At 45.1% G+C, this 23,454-nt stretch overlaps 1 protein-coding gene across 1 annotated transcript in view; it reads left to right on the plus strand.

Annotated features, from left to right (window-relative positions):
* Positions 1 to 23,454, plus strand: part of TBX15 (T-box transcription factor 15) — a 171,104-nt gene that overhangs the window by 95,920 nt on the left and 51,730 nt on the right. The window contains exons 3-5 of the mRNA XM_084832192.1: positions 9,104 to 9,205; positions 13,233 to 13,404; positions 14,359 to 14,526. Of these exons, the coding sequence (XP_084688318.1) occupies positions 9,104 to 9,205; positions 13,233 to 13,404; positions 14,359 to 14,526 (442 nt within the window). The remainder of the gene's footprint in view (positions 1 to 9,103; positions 9,206 to 13,232; positions 13,405 to 14,358; positions 14,527 to 23,454) is intronic.

Here is a 23,454-nt window from a genome sequence, read left to right on the forward strand (position 1 = left end):
TTTTTCAGTTTTCATGATATATACATGAGATTTTGGGACCTGGCAGCCCCCATGGAGCTGATTCCACCTGCCAAATTTCAGACAGTTTGGCCAAGTAGTTGTTGTGCTAGGTAGAGTTAATATTTGATACTTACAACAAAAACTCTCAAAGCAAAGAGCTATAACTTTTCACTGTTTCCACAAAAGTGCATCAAATTTGGGGACCTCTCAGCCCCTATGAAGGAGATTCCATCTGCCAAATTTCAGACAGTTTAGCCCAGTACTTTTTGTGCTAGGCATAGATAAAATGTGCTATTCTCAGAAACTCAAACCAAAGGGCATAAAGGGATAATCAGAGAAGTTAGGTGTTTAGGTGATTATTAGGAGGAGGTCACTATCCCTCATCTCTGCTGTAGGTTTCTTTGGTGCAAATAACCCCTCTCCCCTGGTACTACTTTCCTATTCAGCTTCACAGTGGATGACTTCAGGCTCTCTTTGGCTGAATGGAATACACATTACCTGGGAATACACATTACCTGGACGTAAGGCCCATCAGCTGGCTCCCCTCTTCCACTACAGAAGGAGATGCTGCTCCTCTGGCAAGAGTGCTACTGCTGCTACCTGCACCAGTCTTCTCAGACAGTGACCTCCGGGCACTGTGACTGGCCTCTGCACTCTGCTGCCCTACACCAAGATGCGCTATCCAGACTGGGGGCAACCCAGCTTAAACACCTAACCAGCACCTAACCGACTCCCCACCAGCACCTTGCCCACCTCTGCCCCTGCCAAGGCCCCGAAGATGCCTCATATTGGGCTTGCTTTGCCACACAGTGTAGTATAAAAGTTAAATAATATATGCTGCATAGTGCTGTGCCCACTGTTTTTTGAAATGTGGACTGTGTAGCTCTTTGCCACACACTGTTTGCTTGGCCACAGTACAAGCATGCCCGCGCGCACACACACACTAGCAAAAGAAAAGCAAACACTGAACTACCTATAAGCAAATAGGGGTGCGTGTGTGTATCTATAGTCCTAACAGAAGAGAAAAGGGTTTTATTTTTATTTATTTTTAGGGAAAAGAGTAAAAAAATGGGAAGGGAAGGAATACAGGAATTGAGAAGGGCGGGGGTATGGGTGTGGGTGGAGGGGAGCCAAGAACAAAGAAAGGGAAGTTTTATATATATATATATATATATATATATATATATATAGAGAGAGAGAGAGAGAGAGAGAGATAAAAAATCTAGGCAGAAAGTAAGGGAAAACTGATGGTTGAAAACTGAAAAGGGTGTGTGTGTGTGGGGAAGCTTAAAAACAAGGCAAGGCAAGAAAAACGAAAGTACGTTACTTAAAAAAAAACAAGAAAAGAATGAAAGGTAAAACCTATTAGAGAAGGGTGGGGCAGGGGGTGGAGGCAAAGAACCAGGCAAGGAAAGGAGGAAACTCAAACTAAGTACTTTTTAATTTTTTTTTTAAATAAAGGATCTACAAAAGAAAGGGAATAGCTGAATTAGGAAGGAAGAAGAAAGATAAACACTGCAGTACAAACACACACACACACACACACAAAACTCTCTCTAACAACGCATAACCCACCACCTCCAACTCTAACCAGCACGTTCTCTCTCACAACGAAATGAAAGCAGGGTAATCTCTCCAATCCCCTTCATGGATCACTGCCTTGTTGTGGCGAAGGGGCTTGCGTAACTCAATGAAGCCATAAGCTATGCCGTGAAGGGCCACCCAAGACGGACAGGTCATGGCAGAGAGTTCTGACAAAATGTGGTCCACTGGAGAAGGAAATGGCAACCCACTCCAGTATTCTTGCCAAGAAAACCCCATGGAATGTATCACAAGGCTAAACGAGATGACGCCGGAAGATGAGCCCCTCAGGTCGGAAGGTGTCCAATATGCTACTGGGGAAGAGCAGAGGGTATTTCCAAGTAGCGCCAGAAAGAGTGAAGCGGCTGGGCCAAAGCCGAAAGGACACTCAGCTGTGGATGTGTCTGGTGGTGAAAAGAAAATCCGATGCTGTAAAGAACAATATTGTTTAGGAACCTGGAATGTCAGATCAATGAATCAAGGTAAGCTGGAGGTGGTCAAACATGAGATGGCAAGATTGAACATCGACATCTTGGGAATCAGCGAACTAAAATGGACAGGCATGGGCGAATTTAATTCAGGTGACTATCATATCTACTATTGTGGGCAAGAATCCCTTAGAAGAAATGGAGTAGCACTCATAGTCAACAAAAGGGTGGGAAAAGCAGTACTGGGGTACAATCTTAAAAATGATAGAATGATCTCAGTACGAATCCAAGGCAAACCATTCAACATCACAGTAATTCAAGTCTATGCCCCAACCACTGAGGCCGAAGAAGCTGAGGTTGATCGGTTCTATGAAGACCTACAACACCTTCTAGAACTAACACCAAAAAAAGATGTCCTCTTCATTATAGGGGATTGGAATGCTAAAGTAGGAAGTCAAGAAATCACCGGGATAACAGGCAGGCATGGCCTTGGTGTACAAAATGAAGCAGGACAAAAGCTAATAGAGTTTTGCCAAGAGAACATGCTGATCATAGCAAACACTCTTTTCCAACAGCACAAGAGGCGACTCTACACATGGACATCACCAGATGGTCAATATCGAAATCAGATTGATTATGTCCTTTGCAGCCAAAGATGGAGAAGCTCCATACAGTCAGTAAAAACAAGACCTGGAGCTGACTGTGGCTCAGATCATGAGCTGCTTCTTGCAAAATTTCGGCTTAAATTGAAGAACGTCGGGAAAACCACTAAACCGTTCAGGTATGACCTAAATCATATCCCTGATGAATATACAGTGGAGGTGAGGAATAGATTTCAGGGATTAGACCTGATAGACAGAGTGCCTGAGGAACTATGGACGGAGGTCCGTAACATTGTTCAGGAGGCAGCAACGAAATCCATCCCAAAGAAAAAGAAATGCAAGAAAGCAAAGTGGCTGTCTGATGAGGCTTTACAAGTAGCTCACGAAAGAAGGGAAGCAAAAAGCAAGGGAGAAAGGGGAAGATATACCCAACTGAATGCAGAGTTCCAGAGAATAGCAAGGAGAGACAAGAAGGCCTTCTTAAATGAACAATGCAAAGAAATCGAGGAAAACAACAGAATGGGAAAGAGTAGAGATCTCTTCAAGAAAATTGGAGATCTCAAGGGAATGTTTTGTGCAAAGACGGGCATGATAAAGGACAAAGAAGGCAGGGACCTAACGGAAGCAGATGAGATTAAGAAGAGGTGGCAAGAATACACAGAAGAACTATACAGGAAAGTTCTGAATGTCCCTGATAGCCATGATAGTGCGGTCACTGAACTTGAGCCGGACATCCTCGAGAGTGAAGTCAAGTGGGCCTTAGGAAGCATTAGTAACAACAAAGCTAGCGGAGATGACAGTATTCCAGCCGAGCTATTTAAAATCCTAAAAGATGATGCTGTTAAAGTGCTGCATTCAATATGCCAACAAATCTGGAACACTCAACAGTGGCCACAAGACTGGAAAAGGTCAGTTTACATTCCAATTCCAAAGAAGGGCAACGCCAAAGAGTGTTCAAACTACCGCACAATTGCGCTCATTTCACATGCCAGCAAGGTGATGCTCAAAATCCTACAAGGTAGGCTTCAGCAGTATGCGAACCGAGAACTACCGGAAGTACAAGCTGGGTTCCGAAGAGGCAGAGGAACTAGAGATCAAATCGCCAACATTCGCTGCATCATGGAGAAAGCAAGAGAATTCCAGAAAAACGTCTATTTCTGCTTCATTGACTACGCTAAAGCCTTTGATTGTGTGGATCACAACAAACTGTGGCAAATTCTTAAAGTGATGGGAGTACCAGACCACCTTTCCTGTCTCCTGAGAAACCTGTACAAGGGTCAAGAAGCAACAGTAAGAACCAGACATGGAACAACCGATTGGTTCAAAATTGGGAAAGGAGTACGACAAGGCTGCATATTGTCACCCTGCTTATTTAACTTATATGCAGAGTACATCATGAGAAATGCCGGGTTGGATGAATCAGAGGTCGGAATTAAGATTGCTGGGAGAATTATCAACAACCTCCGATATGCAGACGATACCACCCTAATGGCAGAAAGCGAAGAGGATCTAAAGAGCCTCTTGTTGAGGGTGAAAGAGGAGAGTGCAAAAGCTGGTTTGAAACTCAACATTAAAAAAACGAAGATCATGGCATCTGGCCCCATCACTTCCTGGCATATAGAAGGGGAAGAAATGGAAGCAGTGACAGATTTTACTTTCTTGGGTTCCAAGATCACCGCAGACGGTGACTGTAGCCATGAAATTAAAAGACGCTTGCTCCTTGGGAGGAAAGCTATGGCCAACCTAGACAGCATAGTAAGAAGCAGAGACATCACCTTGCCGACAAAGGTCCGTCTAATCAAAGCTATGGTTTTCCCAGTAGTAATGTATGGCTGTGAGAGCTGGACTATAAGGAAGGCTGAGCGCCGAAGAATTGATGCTTTCGAACTGTGGTGCTGGAGAAGACTCTTACGAGTGCCCTGGACTGCAAGGAGGTCAAATCAGTCCATCCTAAAGGAAATCAACCCTGAGTGCTCATTGGAAGGACAGATAATGAAGCTGAAGCTCCAATATTTTGGCCACCTAATGCGAAGAGAAAACTCCCTGGAAAAGACCCTGATGCTGGGAAAGACTGAAGGCAAAAGGAGAAGGGGACGGCAGAGGATGAGATGGCTAGATAGCATCACGGATGCAATGAATATGAACTTGAGCACGCTCCGGGAGAGAGCGCAGGACAGGAAGGCCTGGCGTGCTATGGTCCATGGGGTCACGAAGAGTCGGACACGACTGAACGACTGAACAACAACAAATCTCTCCAATATGTCCAGTCCCCACCCCACCCCCCACTGTCACTGATTGGAGACTGCTGGGTTAATTTCAGCCTTAATTTGGTAACTGGAGTTGCCGTTCGCAAGGCTCACCATTTCCCCCATCCCTCCTTCCCTTCTTCTCCCCTTCCCCCCTCCATTACCTCCTCGCCCCCTCCCTGATCTTCTTGCAAGTTGATACATTGAGAGACAGGCTGTCTGGGAATGGATTCAGTAACTCCGAAGCTCTGAGGCAGACTGAGGTGCCTCAGCGATCAGCCACTTTGCTTTGGGGCACCTCGATGCTGTTCTGATCCACTTCAGATCACAGCGAGGCACCTCCAAAGCAGCCCGCTTCACTTTGGTATTCATTATTCAGACCAAAGTGGCGCACAGCCCTACTCAAAACACTCCCAGTATGCAGGAAATCCCCTGTGAAGACAGCCCCACTGCTTCTGGCCTGCTTGCACTGGCTTTCTGTACTCTTCTGAGCCCAATTCAAAGTGCTGATTTTGACCAATAGCTCAGGAGCGCAATACCTGATGCAGTGCCCCTCCCAGGATGAACCTACCCATATACTATACTCATCATCTGAGGCCCTCCTCCGAGTGCCTCCTCTGAGAGAGGCTCAGACGATGGCAACAAGGGAGAGGGCCTTCTCGGTGGTTCCCCCTGCCCCCAATCATGGAATGCTCTCCCCAGTGAGGTCCACCAGGCACCAATATTGTGATCATTTTGGAGCCACTCTTTTCTACTCCTAGCCATTTGACAGCATATAATATGGTTTTTAATGGGTCCTGGAATTTACTGCTGACTTTTAAAAATTGTTATATTTTTGTATGTTGGTTTTATTATGTTATTATATTATATTCTTTAGGGTTTTAATCTTTGTAAACCACCCAGAGCGTTTTGGCTTTTGGGAGGTATGGAAATGTAATAAATGAAATATTCATTTGCCATTGGTTGCAGAAACAATCATGTCATTTTAATACTTTCAGTCTAGCCCTAGAAATAACTATGATGAACATACTATGGGAAAATGATCACTGGCATATATTCTATTAATGTTAATTTGGCTTGTTGCTCATGTTAATAGTGTTGCTTTATTTCTGTGGGGTTGTTCATATGACTGACTCTTGTGAAACTGGCTTTGTACTTCTGTTGAAAGACAGAAAGTACGTTGATGAAATGTTGGTAAGAACTTAAGAATATAACAGGCTTTCTGAATCAGACTTGAGGTCCATCGAATCCAGCATGACGTTTCCAACAATGGTTGGCTAGAGGCCTTTGAGATACATACAAGCAGGGCATGAAGACAGAACACCTTTCGCATTGTTTGTCCTGAGTGTCTGGTAGTCAGTGATATAATGCTTCTAAAGTGGAGGTTCCATCTAGCTATTGTGGCTAATAGCTACTGACTGTCCCAACTTCAGTTTCTTTAATTTCAATATCTCCAGATAAGGAATTTTATGTCAACACAAATCAGAGAATATTCACTTCTAAGTAACACAACAGTTTTCAAAGAACTGGTTTTGAATCCAGGCACAAATATTTTCTCCAAAATATATTATATTTTAATACACATTAATACTGCAGGTGTAAAATATTATCAACAAAAATGGGGAACAGATCTATGAAGGGAAATTTCACCAGAAGTATAGTCTTTCTTTTTGGACTAAGTCAGTTTCCTGTGAACTTAACACTGAGAGAGTGTATAAAAATGGCAATGCAATGGCATTTTAACACCTTTGAAATCAGGCAATATCTATAAAGTTGGAAACAGTAACAGTTTGTTCTGTGCTGAAAACGGAGCAGATTATCTTCTGCATGTGGTGGCTGTGCTGCAAAGCTCAAGCATATTGGAAAATGATTACCCAAGCAATATCACCCATTACCATTACTAATGTTAACATACCTATGGAACGTCTTGTTTGTCTTCTTAATTTTATACTCGATATAGTCCATAGAAAGAAATGTGAGGTAGTATTAAATGCATTAGTGGTTGCCAGACTAGTTTATGCTCATTACAAGAATGGCTGGAGAAATTATGAGATGTTATTTATGACAGCATGCTGCAAATCCTCAAATGCATTTGAACATGTTAATGAAATATGAATCCCTGTAGCTGTTTTTATAAATTATTCTTTGTCACTGAGTGATGACCAGTTTGAATGGTTAAAGACTATACAGAGCAGGTAATATTCTGTGTTTTGTAAATGGATTTTATCTTGGAGAAAGGTGTTTTTATATGGAGTGCATGTTTTAACTTCTGTACAAATTTATTTTCAATATATACTGATTGCTCGTCCATGAAGAGTGCTGGCTAAAGAAAGCTGGAAAGGCCACAGTTAAAATCTCACATCAGCTATAAACTCACCAGGTGGCCTTGAGTAAGCCACTATTTTCTCATCAGTCCCAGTTTGCAACATGGAGGTATTAATATTGACTTACCTTGCTATGAGGTAATATATGTAAGCAGTTTGAGCACTCCAAATGTGAATGTGAATTTATGTTCCATGAGTGGAAAGCATTGTACCTTCCATTAGGTATGATTTCTTGCTTCCATTATATGACAACACTTTGAATTAACAAGAGGTAGTTGTAGAATCCCTGTAGTTAGAATCTAAAATATGCCCGCTGTCGTCACATGGTGAAATACCAGGATGACACTAGGCAGATATTTACTTTCCAAGCAAAACTGATCTGTGTGGCCATCAATTGGGGTGGGGGTAGGGTGGGGTGGACAGGACGATAGCACACCTTTAAAAATATAGCACATAGATGAAACCAGCACATCAGTCTTACAGTGCAGAAGAATGCTCTGCCACATGTGCTGTCTCTTCTCCTAGTCTAATGGAAGAGAGCAAGGAAAAATACATACTAAAATGACTTTCAGAAAATGCGTGTTTTCAAGGGGGAAGCAGCAGGGTTGCTGCAGGGTGGCAACGATAACATGTGTCGCAAACAACCCTGAAGTGCTTTCCCTCTGCACTAAATCACATGTGTAGATGACCCCCTGGGCTACGTTTTGTGTGGTAGGTCACAAATTGTTTATACCATGCAAACAACTTCCATGATTGTTTTCTGGTCATTACATATTGATTTAGTGACATATTTACAACTGCAGCAGAATTTATACATTTCAATTATGACCACCTTAATGTCATACACTAAAAAAGAAAGAAAGGAAAGGCTGTGAAAGAAGGTGTACTGTGGGGGTGTCAGATCTCCAGACACTCAGATCATGAGAAACGGGGCGGGGGGCTGGGATCTAAGTGGGAGATCTTCTAGACCATGGAGTGGAGCCTTACAGGATGGATGGAGTCTGGTAGAGGTGACAGAACCTGCTGGGCTAAGGGGGTTCTGGAAATTGCCAGGAGAGCAATTTCCTTAAATGGTGGATGACAGTGGAGTGGTGTGGGGTGAACTATGGGGCTCAATTCAGCACTTCCAGTAAACTTCCCCTGAGCAGGGGAGCATGGATAGGCGCAAGGCAGCTAGCCTCTCTCATTCACTGAGCAGCACCTACTAGTAAATGTGGATCATCTTTGTATAAAGGGATTCTCACATAAATGTCTCTTATGGACTGGTATAGAGGAGGTTATTTTGGACATGGTGGCCATGTCACAGTTTCTATGGGATCGCTCAGAGGTGATGATTGAGTGGGTGAGGGGAGAGAGAGAGAGAATATCCCTATTTTCTCCTATGAAATGTTGGCAGGGGATAGGGTAGATAAACCACAAGGCATGGCTGGTGGTTATGTTCAGCTTGTTGACTTCACAAGTTGTGTGAAGTCTATTTTATGGCAACAAATTTGGCTACAAGAACATAGAAACCAAAACTTTAAATAGTGAATGGGTGGTCAAGTAGTTGGAAATAAGTAGTGATTGGACTGAGGTTGGCTATATCATCAAGCTACTCATGGTGTACAAAAGTTGGGGAGGGCCACAAGTTATGCATAAAGAAAGCCCCAGATTCAGTTCTCAGTATCTCTAGCTCTTAGTAGCAGTGCTGGGAAAGACAGGACAGCTGCCTAAGACCTTGAAGAGCCATTGCCAGTTACAGTAGACAATACTGGGCTAAATGGACCAATGATCTGACTCAGTATAAGGCAGCTTCCTAGGTTCCATCATTTCTAATGTGCTAAGGAGGTACATTCCTATCTCAGTAAAGAAAGCTCTCTTAGGCTTATCATGATTACTGCATTGACCAGTTCTCTCCCTCCCCCCTCTCCCCATTTTTGTAGGAGAATGTTTCCTGCAATGAGAGTAAAGATTACAGGGTTGGACCCTCACCAGCAGTATTATATAGCCATGGACATTGTGCCTGTGGATAACAAGAGATACAGGTAAGAACTGCTAAAGAATAAGAATGATTTTAAATGCTCCATTGAGAATAAGAAAGCTTGATAAATGCATTCACCATTATAAAGAGAAAGGAAGCTCATTGTCAGACCAAATTCCCAGAAGCATTCGAAATTTATTTATTTTTTTAAAACAATTAGGCTGCCTTTAAGGGTAGAACCCTCTCAAGGCGGTGTGCAAGATAAAAACAATACAAAAATATGCAAAAACAAATAAAAAGCAATACATATTAAATACAATACTATAAAACACTATAAAAACAGATAATACCAATATAATCTGCAGCCCACAGATTATAGAAAGGCCAGGGAAAACAAGTGGGTCTTCAGAGCCTTCCTGACCAGAAGACCTGCAACAAAGGGGCCTGTCAAACCCCAGACGGAAGCCAATTCCAGAGTTATGGGGTCACTACTGAAAAGCTCCTCTCCCTTGTACTCACAAGCCTAACCACCCTTGGTGGCCAGCATGATAGAAGGGCCTCTGCTGATGACCCCAGGGTGCAGGCAGGCTGGTATGGGAGAAGGCAGTCCTTCATGTAACTTGGGCTCAAACCCATTTAAGGCTTTCAAAGTTAAAACCAGCGCTTTCCACTGGAAACACATGGGCAAAAAATGCATAAAGAAAATAGTTATTTAGGATTAGGAATATACCACATCACACCACTAAAAATATTATATACCATAAAAATAGGTGTGGGGGGATAATTTCTTCTGCATTTCCTGAGGGAGGAAGAAAATGCAGGAAGTATTATGTATGCAGCCGCACAAATTGTGCCCCCAGGGGGCTTAGGGATGAGTAATGTGGAGCTGACACCCTGAGCAACTTATACTGAATAGCCTGCTTCGAAACAATTTGGCATTGAGAGAGCAGAGGTGATTCCATGTGGAAGGCTTCTAGTATTAACAATCGAAAGACGTTGTTCAGCTATTCCATCTTTTCCTCCTTAACATTTGTTTTGTAGAAAGAAAAAAGACAGAAAATGTGTTGTGGAAATGCAGGAGGGTTTCAAGTTGAAGACGATGTCATCGGGACCTCCTATAAAATTTTGTGAATGAGGCAATTACATGATAAAAAACCTCATTTGGAAACACCCCAGGAATACAAGCATCACAGTGCAAAGCACATTTGTGTGTAGAATTGGGGAAAGACTGGGGAAACAATTCAGAGGTTGATGTAGTTTGATGACAAGGCTCTTAGCTATCATCCCTCTGAGATGTGGCTGTTAACCCATCCCAGGGGGTGTCTCCACCAGCGATTTAGTCTGAGCAGGCTGCATTTTGAGGTCATTAGGGATACATCACGTCGTGGCCATCCAGCAGCCATCCTGGAGCTTATCAGGGAAAAACCAGATTTCCTAAGACTGCTTAAAGTCTGATCCTTTTCCTCAAGTGAGGTTCTCGGTGGTGTAGTTGTTGTGTGCCCAACCCCCACATTTATCTTGGGTATGCTAGCCCTGCCCAGGGGTGTGCCTTTTACTGTGACCACAGTCAAGGGGTGTTCCCTCCCCTCTTTCCCAGCATCAGCATATGTGTGTCTACTTGGAAGTAACTCCCATTGTGCTCAATGAGGCTTGTCCCCTGAATGCCCACATCAGAATATACAGAGATCCCCCTCAATTGAAATGGCACAGTTTAAAGCACAAATTCCCTAAATATTCTAAAGCTTGATCTCAAGGCTCTGATTCTCCCTTGTTTGGTTTATTGCTTTAGGAAGTAACTACTTCATATCTTTGTTATAGAGATCGTGTGCAGCATCGGGTTAGAAAGGGAGCTGGTTTCCCATCCCTGTTTCTCCCCCCTCTTTCCCAGCACAAGCATATGTGTGTCTACTTGGAAGTAACTCCCATTGTGGTCAATTAGTCTTGCTCCTGAAATGCAGGTGCATCTGGAGCTTTAGGGGAAAGGAGAAAGGGGGGTGGGGGGGGGCTCTCTTTTGGTTGAGCAATCCCTGCCAATCAGATGACATCCACTCCAACCCCCACCCCCACCAGGAAGTATGTTCTGTGAAGCAATTTTTACTGCTGTGGAGCACTCGCTCGTGGAGCCCAGCATGGACCAAAGTGCAGGCAAGCTGATTCCTTTAAAAAAATCCGGTACTCCTCCATTCGCTTCTCCTTCCATTGCTGTGGACCCCGCCCCCCGTTGATAGATTGGTTTGGGCTCTCAAACAGTGCCTAATCTGTTTATCTCCTCTGTGCCATAGAAGTAAGGTGCATAGACTAGATTAGAAACTCCGGTAACCTCACTGTAAAGTCCTCCAGACAGATATCATTGCCCTTCATATATCATTGGATGCCACCATCACTAGAACATACTCAGTGCATATGAGGTACTAAAAAATGTGCATGGTTGCACTACCTTCAACGCATTACAGATCTAGGTGTCCTCCCTATCAAAGCTGGGCACAGTTGAGCCTCCAAATGGCAGGAAGAGTTGTCTTTTAGCCAAAAAGCAACCATGTGAGCTCAGTCGTTGTAAATAAAAAAAAAATAAAATAAAGCTGGCTGAGAAGGAAAAAAAGAAAAGAAAAATTCATGCATTTCCAACACTTCCCAGCATCAAGAAGACATTCTGTGTGTATTTTAGAAAAGGGTTTAACTAGTTTACAAAAGCAGTGCAGATCAGGGCAAGACAAGAACAGGATAATGATACAATCTTATGCATGTTTAGACAGAAAAAAGTACTAAACCTTGCAGGACTTTTTTCCTGGCTAAACATGCCTAGGATTGCACTCTAGAGAACATTTGGCTAACCAAATGAATGTTAGATCAGCACAGCCTTATGAAATACTGTAGCACAGACAAAGAGAATCCAAAAGCCAGGGTGATCAACAGGTTCGCAGAATCTGTCATATGTTTTCTATGGGGCCAGCCAGGTTCCCAAAAATAGGAAGAGGAACATGAACTTCTGGCCTTCGTGGTCCTGGCATCTATGACAAAATAACATTTTCATGATGAAAGAACCACGTGAACAAAGATGTGGAATGGCTAGCAATGAATGACCTTTAAAACTCTTTGGAGAGTGGACAGCTCTCAAGAACAAAGGACGCTTGAGTTCCTGTACTAAAACAGAGAATCCAGGGAATCTGAGGCCACCTACTGTGGTTCCAATATATGGAAAGCTTTTGGATGAAATTTCAAAATTATTTCTTCGCTACCATTTAGTGGCAAATGGTGATCAACTTGGTAATGAAAACCTTTCCAGATGCCTCTCCAGCCAACCCATTCAAATGGTTAGGGGACAGCTTGTTCTGGATAATCGAACACTATATTCCTTCATAGTTGTGTTGGGGGTCCTTAAGAGATCTGTGGGGGTCCTTAAGAGATCCTGTTCAGGCTGGCATGTTCTGTTAGCCTGCCCCAGTCCTTTTCAGTTTCACCCAGCTTCCTCATATATCACCCATGCCAGAGTGATCCCTGCTGTCTCAAGCTGGGCTAATACATTAGCTTTGGTTTGTTATGATACGGGCAGCTGTGCCCATGGCTCTTATTCAGTTCAATGGACACCACCGATATAGCAGCCAATGTCATCACACATCAAAATGAACTCCAAACTAAGGATTTTTAGAGATAAAATCGTGGATGTCCACAGTGTAATCTGAGAAACACAAGGCATCTGCAGGTGCAGAGTGTGTTAGAGGAGCCATCTGCAAGTAATGAAATACTTCCTACTATATCTAAAGGCTTTCATCTGTGGATTAGTAGGGTTAACCAATTAGTCTGCCCCATGTGCAAAGTTTTCTAGGGACAGTAATTGGAAAAGAGGATTAATAGAGATGCAGAAGTGAGGAAGTGGTTCCAGGTATCATCTGGTTTCCATTAAAGATAACGCACATAGTTTCCTTCCTGTGCATATAATCTGAAAGCCTGACTGCTATTTGGTGAATGCAGAAGAAAGGGAGGAAAGAAGGAGAAAGAAGCTGCAGGTGGTGATGGTGCATGCGTGTATGTGTGCGTGCTCATGCGCACTTTAAGTAACAAAGTCTCCTTCCTCCCATCCTTGTTTCTCACAGGTATGTGTATCACAGCTCCAAATGGATGGTAGCAGGCAATGCCGACTCCCCTGTGCCTCCAAGGGTTTATATCCACCCTGACTCCCTGGCATCTGGAGACACCTGGATGCGACAAGTTGTCAGTTTTGATAAACTCAAACTGACCAACAATGAGCTGGATGACCAAGGCCACGTAAGTCAGAAAGAAGCACATTCTATTTTCAGCACTCCAAGTCTCCCCCAGGCAAGGCAGCTCCCAGATATGTACCTGGAATGTGTGTGTGTGTGGGGGACACACAAACTCAGTTGCAGGCAGCAATCCCCCAGGTGTCTCCACTACAAGCCACCTTCATCTAAACCTCAGATAATAACCCTCTGGTTGAACCACAAACCAGCATTTAGAACTTTACCATCTTACTTGTTGGAGGGGAACAGAAGGTAGATTTAGCACAACTGTTACTCCTGGATTCTTTACCTGCCCCCATCTACTTTCTGAGGCATTAACTTGAGAAGCCAGACAGGCATATAGAGTCCTAGGGATTATACCTATTCCTGAGTGTGTTCTGCCAAAATACAGAAGGAGCAGATGAAAATTACTTAATATCTCATACCCATTTTCAACACCCTTTCACTTTAGCCTTGTCACTCTCTGCTGTGGATGGTTCCTGCCTTCACACAGCATCCTTGCTCCAAGTTCCAGGGCCAAAGCAACTCCTCTGTGCTTCCCCAACTGCTGCCTGTTGGTCTCTGTTGCATGATAAAATCTTTCTCATACTGACAGATTCTCCTTCTAGAAACAGGCTCAGTACCTGAAGATGAAGACTTTGATAACGGCATAAGGAACTCCATCAATGCTGGCCCAAATTAAGTGGATGCCTTTAAAAAGTCTTGCTACACTATTTGGAAACCAATTGTTACCTTCATCAACCCCCCTCCCCCCCTCCCATGATGTCTCCTGAAGTATGTTGTTTCATCCTGCTGTGTGGCAGGGCCAACTTGCGCTCCACTAGTATGAAGATTGTAATTCTGAACTCAGTAGTCTAAAATGTTGGGTGTTCAGTGCACCTCCCTTAATCTCAGTTCTGAAATTATTTTTCAAATTTAGTGCGTTTCAGATAATTCTCCCTTTCCTTTACTCTTTTCAAAGATAATCCTGCACTCAATGCATAAGTATCAACCACGTGTCCATGTTATCCGCAAAGACTTTAGCAGTGACCTGTCTCCCACAAAGCCAGTCCCCACAGGTGATGGGGTGAAAACCTTCAACTTCCCAGAGACGGTCTTCACCACAGTCACTGCTTATCAAAACCAGCAGGTAATGGAAAAAAAGTAACTCAGTAACTCAGATGATAATTCACCTCTAAGTTTGATCCTCTCATAAGCCACGAATGACAGCTGACAATCTTTTCTTTCATGGGACAGAAAGGGAATTTCAGTTCTGCCACTTAAAGAAAGCAGAGCTGAGGGGAAATAGCTTGCCCCGTCAACTCCTAGGGGGTGGAGATAGCTTCCAGCCTCTATTAGGGATGTACAGATTTTATAAAATCTGTTGTGTCTGCATTTCATGGATTGTCATGTGCCTTTCATTCTGTTGTCTGCTCATTGACAGAATTGGATTTTTTCCCAATTTCCTGAATTTGTGCATATTCGCAATTGTGAAAAAGCGCCAGTTCCCCCCAAATGCGCAAATCTTCCCCAAAAGTGAATTTTCATGCTTTATACTATGGAGGAAATATACATTTTTGCATGGTGGTTTTAAAATTTTATGTATATTTCTACAGCTAAATTTGCATAATGTTCTGGAAAGTAAAAACAAACAAACCACAAGTCTGCAGAATCTGTGTGACTCAGGAAAAGTGGAATCTGTGGGTCCCTTAAGTGGCACCCGTGGGCACTGTGGCACCCATGGGCACCTCCAATGGTGCCCGCAGATGGGCCTCCAACATGGTGCCCAAGGGAACCTGAAAAAAAATTAACAATTTTTTAATATATTTTCCCCATTTTTTAAATATACATACATGGATTTGTATGAAATGCATACAACCTTCTAGCAATATAAATTAATTATATTTTGGGTTTCAACAAAAGTAGATCAAATGTTCAAATATGTATCCACTTGAAGGTGGTGTCTATATGCCACCGGTTCAAATATTGAAAGCGTTGAAAGGTCCCCAATCCACTGCATTATAGGAAGTGTGTATTTATCCTTGCAAGGTTGTAATATCAGTCTTTTAGCTGTCAAGAGGGTACAGAGAATCCATTTACAATGAGCATTTGTTAATTTCCGTGAAGCAGGAAAATAATTTAGAAGAGCAGATATATCAGTTAATATTAAAGACTGTTCCAGTCCAAAATGCATCTGTGGAATAAACTCCCCTGCAACTACTGGACATTGCGAAAACATACGTTTAAAAGAAGCATTAGATGCATTGCACCACCAGCAGTTAGCTGAAACAGACAATCCCATATTAAAGAGATGTTGCGGTGTCCAATAGACATGAGACAAACATTTTTTCTGACTAAGGGGCAGCCTAAGATCCATAGACTAGACAGGCAGACGTCAAAGCGGCGATGCAGTGATTAGGTATTTTGTGATGGTGCCCACAGCATGGTCTCAAATTCCCAAATATTCCCACATGTCCGAAAAGGTTGGGGACCCTTGTTTTATGGTAACTATATTAGATGAAGTGTGAAGAGTAAAATTGACTGATAGTGCATGGATAAAATACCTCATCATACAAGATACTGGGAAGTAACAACAGGATATGAATAGTTCTATCATGTTGTGCTTGTGATCCTTGTGGAGGCATTTGCTGTCAGAGGAAGGATGCAGAGCTAGAAGGCTGTTTAGTTTGAGTTGCCATAATAATTCTGATGGCCTTATCTCCCAGTTAGAAATATGCTACATCTCTATTTTTTTAAACTGTATCCTACTGGAGTGCTGTGTTCCATGTATGGCAGGGTGCTGTCTGGGCATTATATATAGGACTGTGATCAGTAGTTTGCCTATTTGTTGGGTGAGGGTTGTTAGTAGCAATAGGTGAGCTCCCCCTGTCTTGTGTTGGATTGGATTGGAAATAAACTGTGCCACTTCTCCCAAAACTGGGAACCAGGTCAGCTCATTTCTGGTCCAATCTGAATTCACTGTCAGAATTCACTTTGCAAAACTACATTTCCCAGGAGCTACATGCAGCCTGGCCTGGTATGCTGCATAACAGTACACCAAGTGGTACAGAAGGGAGTGGGGGGAAAGACCTCTCCCTTTCCCCAGTTGCCACCTTGGAGAGCCAGCTAGGGAAGCAGGATGGGAGGGAAGGGGACTGATTAGTGGAGAGGAGAAGGGGGCTGTGTGGGTGAGAGAGGAATTCCAGCTCAGATTAAATTATGAGTTAGAGAACAGAGGTTTGTAATGCTGGCTTCATATTTGAGGAGTCCATTATGAGCTCTAGGGACTCATGTTTTCCAGTCTACCAGTATCCCAGTCTAGCAACATCACAAGTTCTTTAGGGTGAAAGAACTATTTTCAGTTGGTCCAAAATATTTTGAGAAATCTCATACAATACACTTTTTTGTTATGCTGTTTCCTTTTTCTTCTGTACTATTATTTTTATTAGGGCTATAACATATAACTAGTTAAATTAATCAGATATCTATATATATACATACATATACATACAAGTGCTTATAGAAACTGAACACAGCAAGTATCAGAGACTGTCCTCTTTTTCTCTCACATGGGAGGAAAAGCCTCTTCTAAGATGATGTGAGTAAACTGAAGGGATTGAGTGGCTAACAGAGATTGGGGGGGGGGGTTAAGAAGAAAGGAACTACCTAGTGCCTAATCACAACAATACTATTACTCTAAATTGTACTGAGCTGTTGTTACTTAGGATAGTACTCTGATTAATAAATAGAACTTGGATCCATAAAAACTTGAACATTGATCTGCTGTATTTAGGTAAGTACTATAATGGTTGCTGATATTACTTAAGGTGATGTCTTGAATGTAAGGCACTTTCATCTAAAAATACTTGAATACCATTTTGATAGCTAAATAGCACTAAAGCATTTTAATTTGAAAACATGGGATGTTAAGAGAACATTTTTATTAATGGCTAGAATCAAAGTACTTCAGACCATTTAATAATGCCACCCAAAATGAAAGTATATTACTTTTTATGATGGCCTCAAAAGCAGCTACAAAGAAAAATTCAGTAACAATGGAGATAATTTAACCTGCATTAGATGATTTGAAAAATGTACTGATGAAGTGATTTGATGATAATTTTAAATTGTGAGATGAGATCAGGTAAAGAGTGAAATTAGCTGTGGGCTTGGCAAATTAGAAAAGACATTTGAGCAATTGGAAAACTCTACAGGACAATCAGCCAATGAGATAAGTAGTTACAGTTATTAGGGGGAGAACAAAACAGGATACAAAATGAAGCGGAACAAATAAAGACTAATGTAGGTATTGCTGAAGTTAAAGTTGAAATAAATGAACAAGGCTGGATCTTTAGAAGATCACTTAGAATGATTAGATTACAGAGAGAGCCAGGATCTGCAGGAGAAGCCACCACCTGGGAAGAGGGCGTGCTTGCTGCTGCTGCCGCCACCCCCACTGCTCTCCCTTGGGACTTCTGCCGGGCAGACCACCATTTCCTGCAGGACCAGGCCCCCAGGCACTGAGCCAGCTGCGCTGACAACTTCCAGGTGTCCCTTCCTGGAAGGGCTATATAAGCTAGCTGGCTGAGGTGGCTTGGGAGATCCAGGACCTGCTGGCTGCTCTCTGCGGACTCCTGCCTGGCAGTATTTGTGAGGGGGATGTACTGTTTTGGTTTTGTTTAACTGTTGGTGGGAGTGGGTTTTGGGGGGATTCTGCTGTGTTTTCAGGGGTGGGCAGCCTGCCTGATAGGTGGGAGTGAGGGGGCCTGTGTCCACCTGACGGAGGCAGCGGGGGGAGTGTTGGGGGCCAGAACACACAGAGGCTGGGTGGCAGGTGCTGGCAGAGCACTGGGGCAGCCATTCCACGTATGGGGAACAAGCGAGAGATGTGTAATACCTGTCCCCTGTGCTGGGCCTGTCCAGAGCCAAAGGATGGCTGGGGAGGCGTGACTCCACCTTCCAGCCTTCGTCTGCTGCTCTGCAATGCCAGGTCTGTTACCCAGAAAACCTCCCTCATCCATGACATGATCCTGGAGGGGTGTGTGGACCTGGCATCTATTATGGAGACCTGGCTGGCTGAGGCTGCTGCTCCAACTCCTGCAGCCATGTGTCCAGGTGGTTTTTTGTATGCACAGCAGCCGAGGGCTGGGGATCGGGGAGGAGAGTGGCTGTTATCTACCTTGGGCTTTACCAGACCCCCTCTCCGGGAGACCAGGGTTGCTGAGTGCATGTACTGGAAGTTGGGCATGAAGGGCAGTCTGGGGATTCTGCTTGTGTACTGCCCACCCCACTGCATGACTGACTCCCTGGCCAAGGTGCTTGAGGTGGTCTCTGATGTGAGTGTGCAGTCCCCTAACTTATTGGTGTTGGGGGTCTTCATTGTACATTCAGAGGCCATCTTCACGGGGGTACCTCAGGACTTCATGGAGACCATGGCTTCCTGGGAGCTGCACCCTATTCCAACTGGGCCCACCCATGTAGCCGGTCATGTGCTAGACCTTGTGTTTGTGTTTGTTTCTGGAGAAGTGGGGAGTGATCTGGAAGTCGGGGGTATATCCACCACCCCCTTGTCATGGTCAGATCACTATCTGGTGACGTTAGACTTCTCGGTTCGACAACCCCTCCTCAGGGGTGAAGGACCCATTAAAATGGTCCGCCCCAGGCGTCTTATGGATCCAAATGGATTCCTGAATGTGCTTGGGGATTCTCTGGAGCATGCAAACGGCCACTCAGTCAAGACCCTGGCAGGTGGCTGGAATGCTGCAATCACTCGGGCATTAGATCGGGTGGCTCCGAAACGCCCTCTCCCCCTGAACAGGGCTCGGACTGCACCATGGTTCAATCCGCGGTTACGAGCTCTGAAACAGGAGGTGAGACGGCTAGAGTGCCGGTAGTCTTGCTCCAAAGACGATCAGACACAGGCTAGAGCTGTATCTTCAGCATATCACGTGAAGGTGAAGGCAGCAAAAAAGGAATATTATGCTGTGTCTATCATGTCTGCAGAGTGCTGTCCCAGGAGGCTGTTCCAAGTGGTCCGGAGCCTGGTCGGTCCAGTTGCTCTGGAACTGCTGGAGCATTCTAAGGCCTCCTGTGAGGCCTTGGCAAGGCACTTTGCAGATAAAATTGATCGGATTAGAGTGTTATTCCATGTGCTGTGGATACAGTTAGTGAGCAAGGGGTGGTCTGTCGCAAACCAGTTTTGCGGGATTGGTTCCAGCTTCTTCCTTCTGATGAAGTGGACAAGGGGCTTTCATCTGTGAAGCCGGCCAACTGCTTACTTGATCCTTGCCCACCTTGGCTCATTATGGGCTGCAGATAGAGGCTGGGTGAGGGGATCAGGCTGGTGGTGAACACCTCTCTTGAGGAGGGAGTGATGCCATCAACTCTCAAGGAGGCAGTGATAAGACCACTTTTTAAAAAGCCCTCCTTGGATCCCCAAGTACTGGACAACTTTTGCCCACTTTCGAATCTGCCATTTTGGGGCAAGGTGATTGAGCAGGTGGTGGCAGTTAGGGATGTCAGAGAATTCCACAATGGATCTCGGTGAGGCCAAATGCCAGTGCATTCGGCCCCCCGAAATCTGTAGGGGAACAAAGTCCCCGCCCCCCCCCACAAAAGGCATGCGGGACGAAGTCCCTGCCGCCCCCACCCCACGAAAGGTGCACGAAACGGAGCACTTACCTGCTCCCGTCCGCGCTGCTTTACGAATGGCGGCCGTCCTGCGGCCGCCATTCGCTTCCTCCTCTCAATAGCCATGATAGGCTATGTAAATACTTACATAGCCTATCACAGCTAACGCAGGGACGCCATTTGCGTCCCTGCGGAGGCTGTGGTAGGCTACATAAGTATTTACGTAGCCTATCATGGCTGGGGGGGAACCCCAGTGTATGCAAATGGCGGCGGCTACTGCCATTTGCGTACACTGTGGTTTTTCCTGCTGCCGTGATAGGCTACATAAATATTTACATAGCCTATCATGGCTCAATACAGGGATGCAAATGGCGGCGGCTACAACAGCCACCATTTGCGTCCCTGCAGGGCTACCCAGTGGCCGGATGTCCGGCTGTGGGCGGCTGGAGCTGGCTGGCAGCTCTGTGGCTTGGCTGCGGAGTGGAGCCAGCCAGGCTGGATTCTGGGGGGAGGGACGGAGCGCCCCCCCCACGGATGCCCCTGCGCAGAGCCAGGTAAGGGATTCGTACATCCCTAGATGCAGTTGAAGGCACACTTGGAAGAAGCCAATTATCTAGACCCATTTCAATTGGGCTTCAGGCCTGGGCATGGGACAGAAACAGCCCTGGTCGCCTTGGTGGATGATATGAGGAGGGCTTTGGACAGGGGCAAATGCTCCTTCCTTGTTCTATTCAACCTCTCAGCGGCTTTTGATCCTGTTGACCACGGTATTCTCCTGGACTACCTGGAGGGGTTGGACATTGGAGACACCATATTGCAGTGGTTCTGGTCCTTCCTCTCCAGCAGGGACCAGAGGGAAGCACTGGGAGAGGAGGTTTCGGACCTGTGGCTGCTCACTTGTGCGGTGCCACAGGGTTCCATCCTCTCCCTGATGCTATTTAACATCTATGTGAAGCCACTGGGGGTTATCATCAGGAGGTCTGGGGTGCGGTGTCATCAACATGCGGATGACACGCAGCTCTACCTCTCGTTTAAATCTTCACCAAGGCTGGCTGTAGAATCCATGTCCAAATGTCTGGAGACTGTGAGTGGCTGGATGGGGAGGAATAAGCTGAAGCTGAACCCTGACAAGACCAAGGTACTTTTGGTGGGAGACAAGAGGAGGTTGGGGGAAGTCGACCTGGTGTTGAATGGGATATGGCTACCCTTGAAAGACCAGGTCCGCAGCCTGGGGGTCATTTTAGTCTCCCAGCTGTCCATGGAGGCTCAGGTGTCAGCTGTGAGCCCGACAGCGCTGTAGCAACTCCATCTGATACAGAGGCTGTGCCCCTACCTTCCTGATCATCTGCTCCCATTGGTAGTACATGCCCTGGTCTCCTCTCGTCTAGACTACTGTAATGTGCTCTACATGGGGTTACCCTTGAAGACGGTTCAGAAGCTGCAGCTGGTGCAGGACGCAGCGGCTCGCCTGATTAAAGGCAGCCGCCGGCATGATCGCATCACTCTGGTGCTGAAGGAGTTGCACTGGCTACCAGTTGTTTTCCAGGCCTAATTCAAGGTGTTGGTTTTGACCTTTAAAACCCTATATGGTTCCGGCCCAGCCTATCTTAAGGAGCGCCTCCAGCAGCACCAGACAGGCCACTCAACAAGATCAGCCTCGGATGGCCTTCTCTGTGTCCCATCAGCCAGGACAGCTAGGCTGGTGAGGACGAGGGAGAGGGCCTTCTCTGTGGTGGCCCCTACTCAGTGGAACTCCCTCCCCAGGGAACTCTGCCATGCCCCCTCTTTAATGAACGTCCGCCATGCATTGAAAACTTGGTTGTTCAGGCAGGCATTTGGGATGAGTTAGGGTATTTTTAGAAATGTTTGAATGTAGAATTTTATTATTTTTAAACTGTTTGTATAGCTGTACATTGCCCAGAGTGGCTGGGTGACCGGACAGATGGGTGATTAAGAAATTTAATAAATAAAATAAATAAAATAAGAAGTAGGAGAGAGAGGGTAGGATCCAATGGTGCCCTCCTGCTGGCAGCAAGCACCATTGGTTCCCGGTGTGTGTGTGACCAGCCCTGGTGGCGGTCAGCAATGTAGCACTTCTGGGGGCAAACCCCCAAATGACCAGAAATTGAAGTTTCTGGAAGGCACCCAATAATAGTCTTCAGAAACATGTAGGAAGAAAGCCAGACTATAAAGCACATGGTTTTCAATGTCTGTATACTAATACACAGAGTATGGGGAACAAGCAGAACGAACCTGAACTCCTCATATGGGAGGGAAATTATGACTTGATAGGTGTAACTGAAACTTGGTGGGATGGCTCCCATGACTGGAATACAGCAACTGAAGGATATAACTTGTTCAAAAAGAACAGGAGGAACAGAAAGGGTGGTGGGGTTGCACTTTCACGTAAAAGATGTGAAGCTTCACATCTTCGAGTCCTCGAAGATCATGCCTGAATTAGAAAAAAAAAAAATCGTGGAGAAGCCATGATTCTTCGAAGATAACGCCTTAATTTAAAAAAAATGCCGAAGTGGGGGATAGAAGGGGGTAAAACTTAGTCTCATTTGAAGGGATAGAACAACCCCCTGCTCAATGCAGGAAGCCTGATTCCCAGGCGCTCGCCCATCCAACTACTGACTGGGCCGACATGAAGCTTCAAAGATGCCAGCAGCCCCCCCCCCCCAAATGCGAGTGCTGGGTGCCGCTGTCACTGCCCCTCTTCCTCATGCCGGCTGTCAAGGGTTGGCATGGGAAAAAGAGCATTGGCAGACACCCCCCAACTGCTCGTCCTGGCCTCTAGCAGGTGGGGGTGAAGAAGAGGATAGGTGCCTCCTTCTTCCCTCCACCACCACCACCTGCTACAGTGGCAGCAAGGGACAAGCTGGTCATTTTCCCCAAGGCCAGGAAAACATGCGGAAAACAACAAGCCTCTCCCATGCCACTGCTGTGCGGTGGGCGTGGAATCAGCAGAAACAGGAAGAGTTTCTGATCCTCCAATGGGAGACGCCATCTTTAAGAACAGGAAAACAGCACAGTGCTCGAGTGTGAACCAAGCTTACGCATTTGATGAAGCACCGCAACAGGGAAAATAGCTGAGTGTGGATAATCACGTTTTAATGCGAGAGTGTTTAACCCAACAGGACACTGAATTTGTTGTGATGGTGGGCGCAATGTAGATTGGCCCCAGGATTGCCTCCCCTCTGGTTGGTTCCATGACCAACTGTTCTAGGGCATCGTTGTTTAGGGCATCAAGAAATTTAACCTCTTTGTCATGACTGGAACATGCATTTATTCAGTCAATCTGGGGGTAATTTAAGTTACCCATTATTACAACACTTCCTCATTTGGAGGCCCACCTGATTTTGTTTTCCATCTCAAGGGCACCCTGAGCCTTCTGATGTGGGTGACGATAGCATGTTCCTAGTACTAAATTAGTTTTGGAGTTTGG

Source organism: Heloderma suspectum, chromosome 2, assembly GCF_057233095.1.
Source record: "Heloderma suspectum isolate Gila_16-S chromosome 2, 16-S_ref, whole genome shotgun sequence".
NCBI classification, from domain to species: domain Eukaryota; kingdom Metazoa; phylum Chordata; class Lepidosauria; order Squamata; family Helodermatidae; genus Heloderma; species Heloderma suspectum.